This window comes from Podarcis raffonei, chromosome 14 (genome assembly GCF_027172205.1).
Source record: "Podarcis raffonei isolate rPodRaf1 chromosome 14, rPodRaf1.pri, whole genome shotgun sequence".
NCBI classification, from domain to species: domain Eukaryota; kingdom Metazoa; phylum Chordata; class Lepidosauria; order Squamata; family Lacertidae; genus Podarcis; species Podarcis raffonei.
Genome location: NC_070615.1, coordinates 7129735 through 7152132, shown reverse-complemented (window position 1 = coordinate 7152132; position 22398 = coordinate 7129735). Strand labels below are relative to the sequence as shown.

Genomic DNA, 22398 nt, shown 5'->3' with positions numbered 1-22398 from the left:
TCAGTTCTACATTGTTTATGATTTCAGCAAAGTTATCACATAAGAAGACTGAAGTTCTTGTTACTCCCCCATCAACTGGTATTCAGAAGCATATTGATGTGTTTAAAGTGACACCTACCTCAGCTTTAACCAATTTATATGTTTTGGTGTTGGTGGCATGTGTCTTCACAGAACCCCCAAGATGATAAGAATTTGGAGGTACAACATTATAGGGGCTTATAAGGATTGTGGGGGAGGGGGAAGCCTATAAGAGGCTGGCTGTAAAGGTTTCTGCAAGAGTAAAATTAGATAACCAGCCTGCGCCACTTAATGGGCCACTTCAAGTATTAGGGGTTAAATTCTAGTTTCAGGTTTGGCTTTACCAAAGACCCTTGGCTGACCACAGCAAACATGGCCATTCAAAATGTACGGTGGCAAATTGCCTTGGGCAACATGAGAAGCGGGGTTTGGGAAAGTACAACGTTATGGGCCTGATCTGACCAATGTGTCTGCATAGACCTGGGAAGTGCATTGATTGGCAGGAGGGGAAGCAAGTTGCAAGAGCAGATTCTCGCAGCAGATGAGGTCAATGACGTTGGGGAATGATGCATGCAGAACCCAATTGCACAACCCATTTCCCACCCAGAAGGACATACCTAGGGAGGCCAGCTCCCAAAGGAATAACTAGGACCTACTTGTGTGAGAAAAGCTATAAAATATATGGGGCGTTTCTCCAAAAGACATTTTTTATACATACAAGCAGCCCAGACATCAGCTGGCAGTTCTGCATGTACATGGATACAAAGATAAGCTGGCAGCACTTTCTGGCATTGTGATCCTTTTCCAGTTGTTACAAAGGTACAAATTGCCAACGGCTGCATCCACAACTGCCCAGTTCACACATTACATTTGTCCAAAGAGGATGGCCTGTATCTTGAACAGAGCATTTGGGGCGAATCAAATGATCGCTTGTGAAAGTCAATGAATTCTAAATATAAACATCTAGCAAGAGATACTGAAATTGCATAACTGGGTAAAAAGCGTATGCTGGTATTATTCTCTTTGGTTTTAGCATGTTGTCTCAAAATACATAACAGAGGAAATAACACTAGCCTGTGGTAATGTAGTTTAAATATTCCTCCATTTCTGGATTTTTGAGGTTTAACAAAAGCAACATTTCCCTAAATTTTAAAATCATAAAGTGAAATAGTCACAAATCATATGGCAAGTGAAAATTGGCTTGTCTATATTTTAAAAAAATGAACCCAACGAGGGCAGGGTGGGGGGGACAGAAATATCAAGCTAAGTTGAGATTCAGTTACTTAAATTAAGTTTTAGTTTATTCCATACCCTGAAATGTGCCCACTCTCTGTTGCATAATATATTTTGAAAGCATATTTGGAGGCAGAAATCTGTGCACATCTGATCAGTATGACTGGTCAGAGTACATGGGACTGCAGTCTTAAAGACCTGACCACAGGTCTCAACACTCATAGAATCACAGAATCGTAGACTTGGAAGGGACAACTCCCTGCAATGCAGAATCGCAACTTCTTCGGATTAAGATGAAACCCTCAATCTGCTTCTTTCAGATACTCAATGAGCAACCCTGATGCTCTGGAACAAAGTGTAAGCCCTGTTTTCAAAATAAGTTATACTAAGTGCTGCCAGTAAGTAGCCTCTTTAGGGAGAAAAGGTTTGCAGTGGAGAATTTGGTTCAGTTTCCCACAGTCAAGAGCTTTCCAAAATATTTACGGGTTCCTTGGTCTCTGTAGAGTCACCCCAAGCTTATTTTACAGTGGTACCTCTGGATGCGAGCGGGATCCGTTCCGGAGCCCCATTCGCATCCTGAAGCGAATGCAACCCGTGTCTGCGCGTGCGCGCATCGCGATTTGCCGCTTCCCCGCATGTGTGGGACGTCATTTTGAACGTCTGCGCATGCGAGAGCGGCGAAACCCGGAAGTAACGCGCTCCGTTACTTCCAGGTCGCCGCGGAACGTAACCTGAAAATGCTCAACCTGAAGCACATTTAACCCAATATGACCTGTATGGTCAAAGTCTGGCCCTGTTGCATTGCACTCTGTAGGCCTCATCACACTCCTTTCATAGGAGTTTACCTCGGGGGGGGGGGCTGGGGCTGGGGGGATATGGATTTAGCTTGACAATTTTTGTAACTTGATCCTCTAACTCCAACCCTGATTTACTAAAACAAAGTGTTTCATATCAATATCCCAGGATCTAAGAGATATATGTGCACATTTATATATCTATTGTCCTATGCATTTTGTGTTTTTATCTTATATTTCTTATGCTGTGGACTGCCCTGAGATCTACGGACAAGGGGGGGAGCATATACAAATTTGATAAATAAATAAATAAGTGAAAGACAAGCCAAGTCACCAAATGTAAACACTGCTGCTTCCATTACATATAAAATGGAAGTTGTCATTACATGGGCGAACAATTACTTGCAACTATGCATTCAAAACTTTTCATTCACAAAACAATGTGCCTGTTAAATCTTATCTGTATAGAACTCTCACAAATAATAAATAAATAAATAAATAAATAAATAAATAAATAAATAAATAAATAAATAAATAAATGATGTGCAAAAACAAAACCCTGCACCCAGGGAACAGCCTAGTAAGCGCCAACAGAGGAATGGGCCAGATTCAGTTGTTCGCGGTGCCTAAAAGAGGTTTGCTCTTGGTCTCTATGAGATATAATTCCCAAATGACAAGCTTATTGTGGGCTTCAGTACAAATACACCATCTGATTCATAGCCCAGAAGATTCTGTATTTCAGCCGGTGATGAAATCCTGAGCTTACTGCAATGCCATCCTGTCATCCCTGCAACACTAGGGAAATGTCGTGGCGCTGTTGACATTGGGTTGCTTATCTTGAGCAATAGGTCAAGTGGGTTTAAGTTAAATTTGGTTTAAGCTTTCATACAACTGGTGGCACTCCAAACTGCCTCTGCCCCTGCCATCCTAAAAGAACACATTGTGAGGCCTGCTTCGTACGGGAAGCAACAGAGATTTCTTCATTTACTTTCAATATCATTAGACTTCCTCCCTAGTTTTAACCATATCTTCTTTAAAAATATCTGCACGGACTTCAAAATAACTTCCTTCCATTGGTTTAAGATCATGGACCAGGATTCTACCCTGAGGTAGGGGGAACCCCAAAAACTCTCGGTTGCCTTGTGGCTCACTTTAGCTAGGGCGGAAAAGTTGTTGCCTGTATTTTAAACAATTATAATTTAAATTTTACAAGCATAAATATATATGTAAATAAAATGCACACTGTCTAGAGATATAGCAGCTGTTTGCCTAGAATTTCTAGTAATAAAAAAGGTAGTTTGACACACATGGGCAACCTGAATTTCTGTAGTATACGCCTCTTTTCTGACTTGGGGAGACTATCAAGTATTCCTACTGGAGCCCTGGGTTTTCACATCAACAAATGCAGTGTAGTTTACCATCATATCGGCTCTACACTACTATCTTGTACCACTTGAGTGGAGAGGAAATTGCCACAGTTGGAACAACGGTTTGTCTTGCTTAAAGCTGGATGCCTGACAACAATGAGGTGTTTACCCTTACATCTCTACATAGAATTTTGTGTAAAAATAGCTTTGGTGTATTAAAAGCATTGCAACAAAATACCTGCAATATAATTATAAATGTGTTCTTTGGTACCTACCTGATATTTTTACAATGAAATTGTGGGGTTGTTTTGGTTGGTTTGTTTGGTTTTTTTTAAAATGGACACGTCCCTTAACAAACAAAGAGAATGCAATTGGTTCAGGAAGCATTTGAATTTCTTTGCCTTATCTGAACTTGTATCCAGGTATTGAACTGGAAAAGTTCAAAGAATTAAAAGAGCAAAATCACACTACTTTTTAAAACGAACTCATGTGACTCAATGCTGTTATGGTTGTACTTTCTGAGACCAGCTCTGGCTATGTTCCTCGCTGCTGGTGGGCACCCGGAATCCTATGTACATCTTTCACCTCCATGGTGTTGCCGTAGAAACAAAGAGCCGTATCCGAGAGCATCCTCATCACTGGTAAGAAGCAATGGCTGCCCTCTAGATCACTAACCGGCCACATAGGGGGGAAGAGATCATGGTGTAAAGGTGTAAAGCCAGCAGCCTGCTCTCTTTTCCCAGTCTCTTCATTTTGCAAGCCATCATCCCACAAAAGTGTGTTTTTTCTAGCCAAGTCATCATTAGGTGAAGTTAAGTCTTTGGTTTCTTTGGGGCTTATAAATAACATTTTTTAAAAAGAGTTGAAGTATAAACCTGCTTTCTTGAAGTCCTGTTCAGTTATTTTTAAAGCTTTTCCACCGAAGATTAGTTTGTGGTCAATTCTTTACGCTTTGGTACAAGTGCTTGATGAGGAAGATGAGTTGCCTGAATTGGAGCCGCCCTCCTCTTGCCACTTATCCAGGCTCCTCCGTCGCGCGTTCATGAAAAAGTTACTGACCGTGCTGAGCTCCAGACCCAGCTGCTGTGAAATGGTGATTTGCAAATCTTTGGAAGGGCGCTTGTTTTCCTTGAATATTGCATGTAGAGTCCGGCGCTGGACGTCCGTAAAGACCAACCTGGGCTTCTTGGGGGTGTTACTTTTGTCCTTCCCATGCTCTTGCTCTTTCCGTTTGCAAGCTGAAATGAAAAAGAAGACAACACTATGGCTTGACTTCTGTGCAAAGTGTGGGGTTTGCAGCCAAATCACAAATGCATGTTTTACTAGACAGGCACAGGGCCAGTACACAGAGAGTTCTTGAACTTCCTAGAGAGGACTCTCTATGTGGTCACTTCCCGTACCTGCTCTGGGCAGGAATTCTGTAACAAAGAGATAATCTTTGATACTTCTTACCTGTACTGCATTTGCTGACTGCATTGAAATGTAAGTAAATCTTTTTTGTTTATCTTACTAAAAACATGTGGTTCATTCTCTGCAATGGAGGTGAAGGAGGTCAACAGACCACAAATAAAAGGGATTAAATGGTGTAATTGCCTTATTCCTAAGCTTTAGTAAACTGCAAAATGTATAACTGCTTTACTCTGCTCAAAAGGCTTCACAGCCCATTTACTTTCTTTATTTCTCCCACACATGTGGGATAGGAGGTTTAAATTTCTCAATCCCTGTCTCCCACAGTAAATGTCGGCAATGTGGTAACTGCTGACATTTGCAATAGTTCCTGATATTTTAGGATCAAGATTTGTTTCCCCCACCCCATAAAAATTATATATAGCTTGCTTGTAAGGGGGGGACCCACAAGCAGTTTACTAAACTCCTGTGCTCCTGGTATCTATGACCCACCCTTAAGGCTGGTGGAAATTACAAGCCTCAGGAGGTTTTCAGTTGCTCTTTGATGTTGTGGCTGAGTAGTTGGGGCCTGCTGTGCAGAGGGCAGATCAGGGAGGCCTTATATCCACAACAGCTAAAGCTCTCCCTGCTGTTCCTCACAGATCTACCAGACTGGGGAGAAAAACCACACCAGCCCCAGGAGCTAGTATGGCAGTTTGCCCTCCCATTGGAGTGAACTACAAAAGGGGGGAAGCACCCCACCCTCTGCCCTGGCTGCTGCAGGCTTGGCAGGATTAGGAAGTGGACATGAAGTGTAGGAATGCAGGTGGCACTGTGGGTTAAACCACAGAGCCTAGGACTTGCTGATCAGAAGGTCGGCGGTTCGAATCCCCGCGATGGGGTGAGCTCCCGTTGCTCGGTCCCTGCTCCTGCCAACCTAGCAGTTCGAAAGCACGTCAAAGTGCAAGTAGATAAATAGGTACCGCTCTGGCGGGAAGGTAAACGGCGTTTCTGTGCGCTGCTCTGGTTCGCCAGAAGCGGCTTAGTCATGCTGGCCACATGACCTGGAAACTGTATGCCGGCTCCCTCGGCCAATAAAGCGAGATGAGCGCTGCAACCCCAGAGTCGGCCACGACTGGACCTAATGGTCAGGGGTCCCTTTACCCTTTACCTTTATGAAGTGTAGACTCCCCCTCCCCTCCCCTCCCCACTCCACCCAGTCTCCATAGGATTTCTGGGGCCAGGAATGATTTTTAAACAGCATAAATATGATAAACACGCTTAGCCAGCTGCTCCTATAATTTTGCATGATGTTCCCTTTGGTGGTCACTAGGTGGTGGCCTTGTTCTCATTGATGAAGAATATTTAAATAGAGTAGGAGCATTCAGCTCCACCTGATTGTACTGGCAGGCTCCGCCCCTGCAAACCCTGGTCTGGCCCAAGACATTTTGGCACCTGAGGTGAAAACACAAAATGCCACCCCACTTCCAGGAAAGAAGGCGTGAATGGAGACCTACATCAGAGACAAGAGGGGTGTGAAGATCTACTTCAGGAGCAAGCGAGGGAGTCAAATCAACCTTACACAATGGTTGAAGTGTGAATAAAAGGCCGTTGCAGGGGTGGGTGCAGAAACTTGGAGACCCCCGAAGGGCACCCCACCTCGCTGGGGTGGAAGGAGACCAGTAGCGCTGCTGTGGAGATGGCATTTGGGGAGAAGGCTGCCAAGGAGGTGGGAGATCCAGTCTCCAAGGAGTGTGTTGTCGCTGTCCCTGCCAAAGCAGCAGTGGACAGCGTCTTCCTTGGAGGCCAGAGGATTCCTTATCATAAGTACAGGTTCTAGACAAGCAAAGTTTGTTCTGTTTAAAAACACTGTGAGGAACAAGTAAAAGAGTTTTTGATCTTCCTGCATTTTTTATCACGGCTCAGGAACTGAGCAGCTTGCATGAATGGAGGAACAGCTTCATTAAGAAAGAAAGTAAGAAGAGCTTGCTGGATCAGGCCAGGGACCCATTGATTCCAGCATCCTATTTGCACAGTGGGAAGCCAGCAAACAGGAGACGAGCACAAGGGCATGACCACCACTGGCCATGGAGTCAGAGCAGACCTTAGGATGACTAGAGGGTTTGGGGGGGGGGTTAGTACTGCCCCCTCCCCATGGAAGCCAGAGACAAAATAGTGGTTTGGGAAATAGAGTGGAGCCAGTTATAGACAGCAGTGCATGAGCCACACATTGGGATAATGACATCCATCTACAATTGCAAATCTACAGCTATCTTTTCACCTTCATTTAGAGTGTTTTGGGTCTAATTTTGAGCCAAAATACATCAGTTTCAAGTATGTAACCATAGTACATGTGAATTTCTCCCCAATATTTCTCCCACCTGTTTGCACAAAGCAGTCAACGTGATCAATAAACCAAATGCATGACAGCACTAGCAGCCTCTTATCCAGCATTGCTTGGGAATTATAAGAAACCCAAAAAAGTCAGCGCAGCCTTGAAATCAGTGGTCAGAATCAGTGCAATTTTGAAAGATTCAGTCTGCCTTCTTGATTCGAAATGGTGTTTGATTTTACCCAGACATAGACAAAAACATGGTCCTTGATGTCAGGAACCAGCATGCAAAATTTTGGTTGCAACATCTCAAGTGTATAGAGAATAAGCAGTTTTGCATGAGATGCTCTAGCTTCCTGTGCTAGCTACTGTCGTCCACTAGATGGAACACGCTCTCTGCATAAAAGGAGGAGCACAGCCAAACAAAAGATGGAAAGTGAGGCATCTGCTCAATGTGACTCATCTATTCCCATTTCAGTAGATGTTGGAGGTGTCAGAACAGCAATATTCTAGCAGCCCTCTGCATATCATCATCATCATTATACCGCCTTTCATCTGAGCATCACAGGGTGGTTTACAGTACAAAACCACAAAAATACATAACATAATAACAAGCTAAACAATAAAAAACTCACAGTTTAAAAGGCCATATACATAGAAACAGATGTAAAGATTAATGGCATGTGCCTCTTTTTCTCTAGTGAAGTGAGGCCAGAATGAGGCCAACTTTAGTGCCAGAAGTAGGAAATGCTAAACTAGGGGTCAGCAAAGTTTTTCAGCAAGGGGCCGGTCCACTGTCCCTCAGACCTTGGGGGCTGGATTATATTTTTTTTGGGGGGGGGAATGAACAAATTCCTATGCCCCACAAATAACCCAGAGATGCATTTTAAATAAAAGGACACATTCCACTCATGTAAAAACATGCTGATTCCCGGCGGGCCAGATTTTGAAGGTGATTGGGCTGGATCCGGCCCCTGGGCCTTAGTTTGCCTACCCATGTGCTAAATGAACCATTTCCTTTAAATAGGTGCTGGCAAAGTGTCCTTCTCTGAGCTCTGTTCTGAAACACCGGCAATGTGGCAAACGGAAAATAGGCAACCAATTTAACGGAATCGAAACTTCTGCCAAAAGGTAATGGAACTAGCTGGCATACTCTACCAGGTAGGAGGAAGTAGAAATACTGACAAGGTCACTACAATCTGCCTCTTTTGGTTGAGCCGAGATAAACGACTGGCCTCCAATAACTCTAAATGGTTACTGATGAACTGAGGGAGGAGCATAAATCCCAGATAAAAGTTCCTCTTTTCAACAACAGCAACAACAACAAAGGCTCAAATATTTTGAGTTGACATGATTTCAAGCTTGATGAAATGAAAACTTAGTCATGTGGTGCAGATTCAAGGTTAGAGATGTTGCACCTGAACTGTTGCTGAGCATTGTTAGGTATTCTGGAACACTTTTGAAGAAACCACGGATGGTGGCAGTAGAGCTCATTTTCTTCCCATAATTCCTGCTTCCTCCCACAATGGCCAATCACCTGTTTTCTTTCCATTTTGGGGATCAACTCTCTCCCCTGCTTCCTCCATGCACCTGCGTGTCTCTTACAATATTTGACCAGGTGTAGATCAGTGCTGCTTCTGGTGTGAAACAGCCTCTCTCTTTGCAGAATAAAACATGGTGAGGGCCTGGGCAGGCAAGCAAGCAAGCACACACGCACGCACACACCCCTGGGTGACCTGGAGACATGCTCTGCCACTGGGCTGAAGGCAGCCCATCATAACCCCTCACCCTGTTCTCCCAGTAGCCAGCCAGGGGAACACTTGGTATCATCCATTTTTATATTATTTATTTTTACTTATATCTCAAGGCGGTTCACAGCATAAAAATACAAGGTAAAAACACAAAATACGTAATAATAACGATAACAATAACCTCCCCCCCCACAGTCCTCTTCCCCACTTGCCATTCCCAGCAACAGGTTTTCAGAGGTCAAGCATAGCCATATGGGCATCCCAGACTCTGGCAAATGCAAGGTGGAGAAGAAACATTTTGGATCGTTGCCTGGAATGAAGGTGTGTCTGAGCCTCCAACAAAGTAAGAAACGGTGAGACACGTGGCATTTGGCTGCAAGCAACGCGTCTGGCAGCAGTTTCCAAGGTGGTCTTTTGGGGAGTCACATGCAACTGAGGAGCCTCTTTGGGGGTCCTTTTGCAGCCTGGTGGGTGTAGAAGCGTCTCTTTTCACCACCACTCAGAATTTGGCGGTTTGGGTTTTATTTGCCACTGATGCTTATCTCAGTTCCGAATTAGGGTCCCGGTGACTTGTTCCCACTACTGGGCAACAACCGTCCAACCTCACTTGTAGACAAACATTAACAAAGAATAAATGAGCCCGAGGAGAGGAGGTTATAAATCAATCAGCCACAAGGACGCTGCCAAAAAGCCACTGCAGGTTCCCTTCTGGCATCAGCGCAGTTGCCATTAAAGCATCAAAGGAGGCCTGCATGTGGTTTTCTAAGGAGTGGGTGACGAGAGGAGGAAGCGTTTCATAAAATACCCCCCCTCCTCTCCCCACAAACCAAAAAGGTCTTTAACAAATGTTGCAAACTTAAAATCATCAGCACATGTCTAATATCAGCAGGGGGGGGGGGATGTGCCATACAGTGGGTGCCTCTGCGCTAAAGACCCCACTCTTGTAGCAGCTCCAGAAGGGCCTCTTCAGTGATGGCCTCATGACCTTATACACACAGAATGTATTGTACTAGTGCAGTGCCTAAATCACTCTGGTCAAGCTGTCTTAATGTCAGGCGGCAGTGCATCCAACTTCCACGGCAGGTCGCCAGGAATGGATAAGACAAGGAAAAGTTCTTACCAACTGCTTTTTATTCAATATTCACAGAGAGAGGCTTGGAAATGCAGCCTTTTGGAATAATGGCGTTGCCCCGAGTGAGTCTCCATCCCCCTCCCTCCTTGCCTTCATGTGTCATCACTAAAGGTGCTGAGATGTACCCTCTGCCTCTGAGCTCTCTGCTCTCCTACTTTCAATGCTTGCCAGGTTCTGGGAAGGAGGGGTGGTCTGGAATGCTTTCTAAAGACACTGCGCCCCATCAGCTGTCCCCCCCTCTGGTGCTTATTCCTCCTTCTCTCCCATTATTTCTCAACCTTTCCCCTCATCTTCCTCTGAGCTGTGACCTCCCTCAAACCCCTGTTGTAATTCTGAACTGTCTTCTTCTTCTCTGGAAGGGTCGGGCTGTTAGATTTCTGTTATGCCACTGTGCAGTTTTTGGAGTCACAAGACTCTGTTTACATTCCAGACTGTTGGCAGTCTCACGGGAGATGGGAGACAGATGTTGATGTTACTGGTTTCCTGTTTCTTTCTTCCAGTTGTTCACTGACTCTCACAGAGAGCAGATGCATGTTCTTTCTGTCCTGCGTAGTTAGAAATAAACGTAGCAATGTAGCACATATTTTTGGCTCCTTCTGCTGCTGTTTGGATACTCTGCGTAATGGGAGTGTGCCTGGAGCCTCATTAAAGGCTTAGGTCGTTAATCACCATCGGAGCAGAGCCTCGATGGATTCTGAAGTACGACGTGGAGGAGAGCCATTTCAGCTCGGTCGTACGCAAGCTCCGACACAGGCTGGGGAGGCGGTCTCCACCATTCCTCCTCTGCCCAGTCCCTGACACTTAACCCAAGAATGGTAATACCTGGTGCATTAGCTAGAACAACGGTTGTCAGTTTGCTATGCCAAGTTTAAGGTTCTGCAGTTAGAATACTGAACTCTAAACAACTTGGGGCTGAGCATTGGGGACCAGAAGATACTCTGCAACATTCCACAGCTCAGTTGTCCTAGAATGATAGAATTGTAGAGTTGGATGGGACCCTGAGGGCCATCCCTGGTGTGCAGGAATCCTGCTCACAGCAGCCACCCAATGCCACTCTCTGAAGCTGCATCCATAAGTAAAAGCAGAATCACAGAAGGATGGCACCTTGGACAGCCACCCCACAGAATCAGGGTACCATGATCAGTGGTATTCAACGCCACTGAGAGGTCAAGCAACAGTGACATGGCTTCACTCCCCACCTGCCTCTCCCGGTAAAGGTCATCCATGAGGGTAACTGGGGCTCTGTGAGATGAGTTGGCTATGTGCCCTACAAGATGCCCCAGAATCCCACACAAAGTGGCATGTATCCCCCTCACCCTCACTGGATAAGACAAAGGGGAAGAGCATTCGTTAAAAGTTGGAAACAAACTGATGCTGGGGTTAAAAAGCCTCACGGGTCCATCAAAATCTGAAGGCTTGGAAGAGATCCAGTCCCTCTTTCTGTTCTGCCAATAGGTGCCTACAGCCAGGCACTCAGGTGAAGAACTATTTGGAGTGCCATTTCCCTTTCCTCATTTCTTAACGATCCCCAAAGGGCTGGAGTAAGTATGTGGTGCTGGTGGGGAGGCTAGTAACTTGTGGGTACCCACTCTTCATACAGTGGTACCTCAGGTTAAGTACTTAATTCATTCCAGAGTTTCGTTCTTAACATGAAACTGTTCTTAACCTGAAGCACCACTTTAGCTAATGGGGCCTCCTGCTGCTGCCGCGCTGCCAGAGCACGATTTCTGTTCTCATCCTGAAGCAAAGTTCTTAACCTGAGGTACTATTTCTGGGTTAGCGGAGTCTGTAACCTGAAGCGTATGTAACCTGAAGCGTCTGTAACCTGAGGTACCACTGTACAATAAAATCCCTGCACTGCATAAGGGCAGCAGTCTCCCGCAGACATTCTGCTACAGAGCTTAAGCAGAAGGCAATGTTGCACCTGACTGAAATCATTGGCGGGCGCAGACGATCAAATTAATTATGCAATAATAAGAGGATCCACTGCACCACATTACAGTTTCATCCTAGGTCATAAAACATATTTATGGTACATGTCTGATGATCAGTGATTCCATCCAGTGCCCCCAAGCTTTGATTGCAGCTTTTTTTATTATTATTCTTGCTGGGCTGATGCCAGATAATCTGCCAGGAAAAAGTGACTTTGGGGGAGAGAGTGTATTTGGAGGAGAGCATGCGGAAATGACAGAGAGGAGAGAGAATGTACCCCACTCTTCCTAAGCCCCCTCACAAATCACCTGAGGGTGCGGCAGACCAGCCCCTTTATATTGCAGCAGATTCTTGGCCAGTCTAGTTGAAGAAGACCAGGGAACGGGCGCTGGCTGAGAGACCCTGGAAGCAGAGGCACCGTGCAAGTCAGAAGAGGTACAAAGAGTCCCAGCTGGCCGAATGCAGTCTTGGCATCTCCTCCTTGCATCACCATGGCACGGAGCGGGGCAAGGCAGGAATCCTCCCCCATTCCCAGCACCCCTTCCTCCTGGAAGCAGCACAAGACCAGCTCTTGGCAGCAAAAGTGAATTCTGCTATCATTTTCGAGAGCGGTGATTGATTGTTGCCTTTAACGTATTGCTTTAATTACCTGTCCAAGGCTGGGAATATTTCAAGCTGCAGTGGCGTTCATTTCCTAACTTGTTACTAAAATACAAATGTCAGCACAAGCCTTCTCCATAGGCCAGCGATGGAACAGGCTGGTGACGCCTCTCTTTCTTTTTCCCCAAAGGCTGCTTTAGAACATTGTCAGAGCCTTGGTGTGAACCCCAAAGTGGCTGAAGGGGAACCTGGGTCCTTGTTTGACCTCTTCTTGCAACTTGAAGAAGAAGAAGAAGAAGCGTTTGGATTTGATATCCCGCTTTATCACTACCCAAAGGAGTCTCAAAGCGGCTAACATTCTCCTTTCCCTTCCTCCCCCACAACAAACACTCTGTGAGGTGAGTGGGGCTGAGAGACTTCAGAGAAGTGTGACTAGCCCAAGGTCACCCAGCAGCTGCACGTGGAGGAGCGGAGAATCGAACCCAGTTCCCCAGATTACGAGTCCATCGCTCTTAACCACTACACCACACTGGCTCTCAACTTGCTCATTGAGGGGGCATTAAAGGGTGCTGAAAGATATTCTGAACTTTCCAAATGAGGGCAGAAGCCCAAAGAAATGGTTCAAGATAAAAAATGGGCAGATAGAAGACTGCAGTGTGCTGTAGCAAAAATGTGTGCTGGCTTAGAGATGCTCCAAAACATCAAGTTGGAGAGGAGAACACACAGGAGGCAATCGGGGATTTCACGAGACATGTGTGGAAACCTGCATTTCTCTCTAATGACACTCACACCACAGAACAGCAAGTGCAAAAGAGGCATTTAAAGTGGATTAAAGGCCACGACTGGACCTTTCCTAAAGGGCTCCTCAGCCAAGAGCGACAAATCCACTATTTTAAAAAGCCCTGGACCTTTTTGTAGTTTGGGAACGCATGGACAAAAGCATTGAAAAGCATGAGGTGAATTAGTGGCTAGCAGGAAGGTGTGTCAGCACCCCACAGGCAAATTAGGATGAATGCTCTCTGCCATATGACCATCCAGTAAAAAAATCTGAACAAATGCTCAATAAAGATTGCCTAACCTCCAAGTAAGCTCTGGGCCAGCAAAATGCTGAAAATTGCCCTATTTAGACAGGCCCTTGCAAGATTATTTTTTATCTAAAGCATTCAATATCTTTTAATGTTTTTTATTATGTTTCGCAAATACTAGTAGACTTATTTTGTTCCAGTTTATATGTTGTAAGCCACGTTGCTATACTCTAAGAAAGAGTGAACAATTTTCAAATAATTGAAATAAGCAAATCAGAACAAATGTTCAGTAGTTGTCTGAAGGGGTCCAGAATCCAACTGGTTTGAACTTCAGCTGAGAAATGGAGCCTAAAATACCTTTTGAGCCTTTTTGGTGGCATCAGTGCCACATCCGGCCTAGATTAATGCAGGAAAAAAACCTAAATGTCAAGCTTTACATTTGTATAACAGGCTAACTGGAGGAAATGCTTTGAGGGTCATGTGTGAAATTAGCGCTTTAAGACAGTGTTAAAGAGGATTCCCTGTTTAGGGAAGTTTTTAATGTGTGATGTTTTATAGTATTTTTAATATTCTGGGGAAACCCAGCCAGATGGGCGGGGTATTATTATTATTATTATTATTATTATTATTCCCTCTCAGATTCATTCCCCTCTGTAGCCAATGCAGAAACTAGTTCTGCAGGTTTCCTTTGCTTTCCATGTGCTGATGTGGAAAAACTGGACCTTGACCCGAGAAATTTCAGTGACCAGCCCTAAATGTTCATTTTGATTATCATGACCCATTGGATAATGCTAGTGTTGAGCATCTCCCTTCCTTGCTTTCATGCCCAAACAAGTTTCTAAACGCTCTTTAATTTTCAAATTTTTTAAAATCCATAAAAGAATGGTCCCTTATGCTCACATAGCTAAGGAAGACGACACTGACTTGGAACAGCGCATCACCCCCAGTTCTTGATTCAAGGGCATTTTCCTTTGGGGCCGAGATTAATGGCCAAGCTGCTGAAGTCACCTCCTCTAGTCCATTTCTCATGTTCCATAGTTATGTGGGATTAGCAGAAGCTGCTACAGCAGGAAATTAAAAAACCAGAGCAGGCTTTTCAGCAAAGCAGGCCAGCTCCCGCACACACCTCAATTATCCTGCCAGGAGGTTTACTACCAGGCCCTGCCCAGGCTGCTGGTTTTACCCTTCACTCTTCATAGCCTACGAGGAGCGCAGGAGAAGAACCAGCTCCTCCAGCGCCAACTCTGTGCAGCACCACTGGTAGCAACAGGCACCCCATTCTGCTGTCCTCTCTGTGCTTGCTACCACCCATGTATAGGGCACTGAGGGCATATGGGGCTCAGAGTCCCCACTACCTTACGGTGGCCTCCTTAGGAGTAGGAAAACAGCCAGCTGAATTCCAAGTCTCCTGCTTGGCAACCCCAGCCCATCTCCCCTGGTGCTTTCCCAGGTGCTTGGACCACCACCAGTAGCATGACTCCAATGGTCCAAGCAATGGGTCAGGGGACAATCAGCCCAGGACAGCCCAGAAATTCAGCAGTTTTGAACAGAGTATAGGAAACAGAGAAATGTGGAGATACAGTGAGCATGTAAATCAAAGTATATTTTAAAAAACTAAAAAACCTATGCCAGAATCCTGGTCTTCTCGTCCTGCACTAGGCCAATAGCAGAACGTACTTGCCTATCTTGGCAGTTCCAGGATAAGCAGCCCAAGAGGGAGGAAGGTGGTGGGAACCATCCCAAATTAAAGGCTATGCAGCTCCCCAGTACCCCCAAAGCTATAAAAACATTACAGTCATACCTTGGGTTGAAGTAGCTTTGGGTTGAGCGTTTTCGGGTTGCACTCTGCGGTGACCCGGAAGTAACGGAACACGTTACTTCCAGGTTTCGCCGCTCGCACATGCGCAGACGCTCAAAAGGACGTCACGCGCATGCACAGAAGCAGCAAATCATGACACGCAGACATGCAGACGCAGGTTGCATTCTGCTCTGGATGCGAACAGGGCTCTGGAACGGATCCCGTTCACATCCAGAGGTACCACTGTATTCAGAATTGTGGTTTACCCAACCCACTAAGTAACAGCAACAATTAATTGCACATTTATCCAAAATCCAATTAAAATTATTTCGTTTAATTAACGGAACAAAACTGATGGACTTGATTGAGTGACACCAGCCAGCTTTTCAAAGTCTGATACTCATTTACACCTCCAGCCATCCCTTGGCATCACCTCTTAGCCCAATGCACACCCCGCTCAGTGTTGCACATCAAGGCTCCTGTCAGAAAAGGGGCTGAGGGGTTGGCTCCCTCTGCTTGTTCTATAGCAAGGCGTGGGGAACTGGCGACCCTTCAGAAGGTGCTGGACTGCAACCACTCTGACCGCTGGCATTGCAGAGGTGAGGTCAGACCCCAAATGGTGCCAGCTGGAGGTGGAGACGCGTAGTCAGTTAGCATTTCCATTGGAAAGGCTAAGTTCTTGTCACCGTGATTTCCTTGTGGCAAGGAGTTCCATAGTTCAGTGTTCCCCAAGCTAAGTACAGACATTGGGCTCTGGAGGGATGGCGACACAGCCTTCTCATTTAAGACAGAATTTGCTGATCCAGAGGATCTAAGTAGGAAAGTCTATGTTTTACATTCCCCCTCTCCGTGCCTCTCAATGTGTTTTTATTAGTCCACTGTGATTTCCCCCCTCTCCTTCTTCTCTCACACCTGAGCTATACTCTACTCAGATGGGTGGGGTATAAATAAATAAATTATTATTATTATTATTACTACTACTACTACTACTACTACTACTACTACTACTTCCCCGCCCATTGCCAGTTTATTTCACATCTCCTCTCCTTTCCCCTCGCATTCCCTTCCTCCTCCTGCAACAACTCCCCAAATCTGGCCCCTGGGCCTTAGTTTGCCTACCCATGAGAAAGAGGACCTTCTCAACCTGAACGACCTGCCCCCTATACTCAGCCTGTGCTGGCACCTGTGCAGTAGAAAGCCTAAGCGACCAGCCAGGTGGACTTAGGAGCATCAATACAGTGAGTCAGGGGTGCCAACTTGAATTAAATATTGAGGACCCAGGTAAGCCCTACCCCACATAATTGATCGCATGACCTGGTGCATGCACACCATTTTAATGTCAATGCCCATTGACTGGGGGCCACCCCCTCAAATATTTATGGGGGGGGCAAATAATAATACTTTATTATTTATACCCCGCCCATCTGGCTGGGTTTCCCCAGCCACTCTGGGTGGCTTCCAACAAAACACTAAAATACCTATTAAACATTAAAAGCTTCCCTAAACAGGGCTGCCTTCAGATGACTTCTAAAAGTTTGGTAGTTATTTTTCTCTCTGACATCTGGTAGGAGGGCATTCCACAGGGCGGGTGCCACTACCGAGAAGGCCCTCTGCCTGGTTCCCTGTAGCTTTGCTTCTAGCAGTGAGGGAACCGCCAGAAGGCCCCCGGCACTGGACCTCAGTGTCCAGGCAGAACGATGGGGGTGGAGACGCTCCTTCAGGGAGGGACCTCGGCCCCTAGAAGCTGGCTCCTAGGCACTTAGTAAAGCCATTGATTTGCCTAGCTCAGGGTGGGCAGCGAGTTGTTTCCGGCGGGGTTATCTGGCAGCCCTGCCTGGAAGTACCTGGACTAACCCTTGGACCTTGTGCCTGCGAAGGAGATGCTCTGTCACTGCGCAGGCAGGGAGCCCTGACACCCAGCTGAAGGAGGCGAGGGCAGAGGCCCTGGAAAAACCCACCCTTGGTTTGCTGCGGAAGCTTCTGCAATTCCTGGCTTGAGTGGAAGTCGGAGGAGACCCAGCGGAAAGCCGCGGCAGGATTTCGCCTTTCTCGGAAGAAGCTGCCGGGGGGGGGAGGGGCGCGTTCAACGTCACCGGGGAAACCCTGCCAGGAACCAAAACGCAAAGCCGCACCTCCGCACCCAGTCCAGGTTTCTTTTATAGCGTACCGGGGGAAAATTGACCCCGTTTAGTGCAATTGTCTGGAAAGATCAAGAGGAGACACGAATTTAAATGCTTGCGAAATGCGCAGATAGGATCCTCGGTCTTTATTCCGATTTCAAGGATTCCGCCCCATTCGCGCCCCAGTGAAACTTTTCCAGGGTGGAAGAAGAAGAAGAAGAAGAAGAAGAAGAAGAAGAAGAAGAAGAAGAAGAAGAAGAAGAAGAAGAGGAAGAAGAAGAAGAAGAAACAACAACCCCGAGGTTCTTGCTCTCTCTCTCCACCCCATCCCCCAAGGGACCCTTTCTTGTTGTGCCCCACTCCTAGTCAATTGGGGTCCGCCATTTCTTCCTTTCGGTTTGCCAGGCAACTTGGCCAAACTTTTCATCACTGCCCAGCCCAGCCCCCCTCCCTGGGCCTTTCTCCGGCCAGTTAAGCCGCAGCTAAGCCTAGGAGATGGCGGGCGGGGAGACGCTGGATGGGCGCTGGAAGCCGCCTGCTTGTCATTCTGGGCCAGCTGGGCTGCCTGGCAGGGCGCTTCGGGGGGGGGGCGAGAGCAGCTTGGAGGGGCGGCTGCGGGGGGGGGGAGAGAGAGACCTCGGCAGATGCCACGTGTTTCGGACCACTGGAAAAAGACGAGAGGTGGAAATGAGCGAAGCGATGAGGCGAGTTGCTGCTGCTGCTGCGGGATCTTAATCGGCCCGATAATTCTTCCCTTAAATGCCGGAGAGCGAGTTATAATCCGGAGGCGAAATTTAATTTGCATTGCCTGGAGTAATTTACGACGTTTCGAACTGATGTTCATACATCAATATCAATCGGCGCAGATTTTTGCCACTTAGGAAGATCATCTCGCCTTTAAAACCTGCACAAAATAAAATCGATCGTGGGTGCATTTGCCGCAGATTGCTTGGCTTGGCTCTGCTCGAAGCCAGGAAAAGCGGCGGCGGGGCGAGGGGCGCGGGAAGGCGGTCCAGAACCTGCCCGGCCTCCCCGAGGAGCCACCGAGGAGGAAGGAGAAAGCCTTCCTCGAAGACAGAGACCTCTGGGCCGCCGGCACCGCGGGGAAGCCGCCTCGGACGCTGCAGGCGCCTTCTCTGCTGCGTCTTGGGGATGTCACCGCCTCGTGGCCACAATCCGCCCTGGAGCTACCCGGGGCTGATGGAGCAAAAATGGCCAAGCAGGGAGCTTTAGGCTCCTCACTCGTCGTCCGTTCCCCGCAGAATGATCAGGGGAGAAGCTGGGTAGGAAATCCCGTAGTCTTATACAGCCTCGGCTGTAACATATAGGATGGACTCATAATTACTGTATTAGATAATAAAATATAATAAAAATAACGAAATGTATTTCATAACTGCATTACAAAAATACATGCAACCTCCCAGTTCCAGCCACGAGGATTGCTTTGCGCGCGCGCACCGACTTTCCCTCTCGAGGAAAGGGCGTGTCGAGGGATTCCGAGATCAAGGGTTGTTTCCTTCCAGTATCGATCTATGCAAATCCCCTCCCAATAATCGAAGGGGAATCTCTTCTCTCCCCGCCCAGCCGCCCTCCCCACGGAAGCAGCCTCTTGGCAGCAGGAGAGCCGTCCAAAGCGCCTCCAGCCCGGCACTCAGGAAAGGCAGGACGGAGCCGTGGGTGGTGCGCACGCTTTGCGCAACTTTTGCCGCATCCTTCCACGACTTTTCCCGGCAAGCGCTGTTCTTGCTTGTGAGCCTCGACGGCTCGGGTCTCCTCAGCGGCTTGGACTTCCCCCAGTCAGAGGGTCATTTCGCCAGCCTCAGTTTTGCGGGCTGTTAAAAGCTTTTGCCGGGTTGCAGGCAGCAGGCCGAGCCCGGAGGGAAACAAGAGCTGTCCTTCCAGGGCGAGAAGCCAGCGCCTTCAAAAGCCAGGAACTTCCTCGGCTCTTCCAGGCGCCGCTGCTCTGAAGCGCACAGGCGCCACCTGCGCGGGACCTGCGCGCTCCTCCACCATCGCGCCAGGCCAGCCTTTCACCAGGAGTTCAGCCCGAACAGCTCGCCTCGTTTCTCTTTCCATCCACACAGCCGAGAGACCTTGCAGAGAGAGAGCCAGCTGTGCCCAACGTCTCTCCTGCGTAACAGAGACCTGTGGGGTCAAGGAGGCGGAAGAAGCCCCTTCCCAGGCCAGCCTTTCGCCTGACCCTCCTCGCCCTCGGAGGTGCCAGCTAGGGAAGCTCCTGACTTTGGCTTCTGGAAAAATTTGTGGGCAAACCGTTGGCTATTACTGTATTTGCTGAAAAGCAAAGCAAAAGAACACGCCTAAAGCAAGGGGCAGGCAGGAGGTCCAAAAATCAGCACAGTAACCAGCTGGGTTTGCAAGGAATCATGCACTGAACGCGATCCAAAGGGACCTGCAGCCACCACCTTGGACATTAATCCGGACAGACTGGAAGACACTCCGCGGCGCACGCGTGTAAGAGGAGGCCTCCACGCGAGAAGGAGCAGGGCAGCAGGAGGACCGAGGACGTTTAGGTGAAAACGCCAGAGCTGCAGCCATCGGCCGCCGCCTCTTGCAGTGGCCACACATGTGTGTGTGTGTGTGTCTGTGTGTGTCTGCCGCAGCCCCTTGGCACAACCGTGCGGCTCCGGACGCGAGGAGAGCGCGTGGAAAACGCTTTCGGCAGGAGGGGGGCTTCCCACGTGGCCCCGATTCCTGCCCCATCCGGACGCGCCGCAAAGCGCTGTAGGCCAGCTCTGCGCCTCGAAAGACCAGCCGGATTCGCGGCCAGGAAGCGACAAGGAAAAAAAGGCCGCGCGGAGAGGTCCCTCCCTCGCTCCTGAAGGCACCGCAACGGCACTACACACCCCTCTCTCCCAGTGGCCACCCACCCACTCCATCCTCAATCTTCTGGCTGGTGGGCCTTTGTTTGGGAACGGTACAGGGGGCGTTTTGGCCGAGCTGGCCGAAGGGGAACAAAGCCGAGAGAGCCCCTTGCGTGTGCAGCCCCCCACCTCGCGTCTGCCCGCTGCTGCCTCCCTCCCACCCCATTCCCACCGCTCACCTGCCAGCCTGAGCGCGGACATCCTCTGGAATTCGGGCTCCTGTAGCCACTTCCACATCCTGCGGAAAGTCTCTCTGCCGGACTTGAGCTTGCTCCAGGGCTTGGGGTTCCTCAGCAGGTCCGAGAGCGTCCCCTGGGAGCGGCAGAGGACGCGCTGGGCGAAGATGGCTTGCGGGATGCTGTAGCGCTTGAGCTCGGTGGTGATCCTCTGGGCGACTTCTTTGGTGTTGATCTCCTCCATCTGCCCGGAGCCGCCCCCGCCGCCGTTGACCTGCCCGGAGGCCGCCGCTGCTGCTCCCGCCGCCGCCGCTCCCGGGTGGGCTTCCCGGGGCCCGGCACCCAGGATCTGCCCGTGGCCCGGCGCGCTCAGGTGGGCGTGGGGGTGGTGCGGGATCCCGTGGAGAGGCCCCATGCCGGGAGCCGAGGTCGGCGTCAGGTGCTGCTCGCCGTGCCTGGCCAGCAGGGCAGGGTGATGCGCTTCGTAGCCGTTGGGGGCCAGCATCTTCTCGGCGGCGGCGGCGGCTCCCGGGTGAGCGTAGTGGGGGAGCCCTTGCTGGGAGCCGTGCAGCCCGCCCAGGCCGGAGCCGGAGAGCGGAGAGAGGCGCTGCCCCATGCCGGGGACGTCTTTGGTGTGGTAGGGAGAGTACAGGTTGTTCATGGAGGCGGCCAGGCTCCTTTCGTCCCGCATGAGGGTGAAGCTCCCGCTCACGTTGCCCGACAGCCGCTGGTGAGGATGATGCGGGTGCTGAGACGGGTGGTGGGGGTGGTGGGGGTGATGGTGATGGTGGGGGAATTTGTCCGCGACAGTGGAGATGGGCGGCAGCGGCTGCAGGGGCGTCAGGGTGGTGTAGGTGCTGCTCATGCTCAGGCCAGGCGGGGTCTCGCAAGCCATCGTGATGGTGGGGTGCAGAGGGCCGCCCAAAGGGTGCTCGGCGCCGCTCCGGTGGTGCGCGTAGTCCCCTCCGTCCAGGAGGGCGGCCATGCCCAGCGGGCGGGCGCCGTGGGCCAAGGGGTTGCTCTGGCCGCCGCCGCGGGGGTGGGCGCTCCGGAGCAGGTCGGGGCCCGGCTCATGGCTCACCCCGTGGAGGTCGCCCAGAGTCTCCATCGCCAGTTGGGTGTTCATGGTGGCCGCGCGGGCGGGCGGGCGGCGCGCACATCTATCTGGCTTGGGGTGGCCCGCGAGGCACCGAGGAAGCGCTTCCCTCTGCCGGCTCGCCTGCAACGCCGGTACCTTCCCTGCCCCCGAGGCCGCTCCAAGCTCGCTCGCTCGCCCGGCCTGGGATGTTGCTGGCTAGAATTTGGGTTTTATTCCAGAGGGGAGACGCGGCTGGGGGGGGCTTCCTTTGGTGTTGGGAATGAGCCCCCGGCAGATGCCTCCCCGCCGGTCTCCCTAGAACAGCCTCAGCCGCGCCGCCAGTCGGGCTCCGTGCGCCTCCCTCGCCATCGCCAGCTCTCCCGCTTACTGTTTCAGTGGCTTTGGTGACGGGCTCCGCGGTTGCAGCTGCCGGGGTTGGAAGAAAGCGGACATGCGCGCTGGGGACTCACGCAGCGCCTTCCCCTTCTCTCTCTCTCCGCCCTCCCCCCACCTGCGCGCGCGCCAGGACCCACACACTCGCACGTGCCTGCTGCTGGCGCGCGCGCAAGACCGGCTAGTCCAGAGATGGGCTGCTGCGCGCTCGCGTCCGAGGCTGAGAGTGCCAGGCACTGACCAAGAATGTGTGTCGGGGTGTGTCCATGGAGGAGGGCGCCCGGAGAGGCCGCCCCTTATTCTCCCCCCGCCTGCCCCAGGCTTGGGACTGTCCCCGAACTTCCCGCGGGTCGTGGCTCATCTTGCCCTGAGCTCCACGGG

General features: G+C 49.6%; 1 protein-coding gene across 1 annotated transcript; it reads right to left on the bottom strand.

Annotated features, from left to right (window-relative positions):
• Positions 1 to 3457: 3457 nt before the first annotated feature.
• On the bottom strand, positions 3458 to 22078 carry ONECUT1 (one cut homeobox 1). The gene is made up of 2 exons (XM_053365283.1): positions 20550 to 22078; positions 3458 to 4650 (listed from the first exon to the last, which is right to left on the bottom strand). Exons 1-2 carry the CDS (start codon positions 21670 to 21672, stop codon positions 4358 to 4360), a joined length of 1416 nt encoding a protein of 471 aa, XP_053221258.1. The 5' UTR covers positions 21673 to 22078; the 3' UTR covers positions 3458 to 4357.
• Between the last annotated feature and the right edge of the window lie 320 nt (positions 22079 to 22398).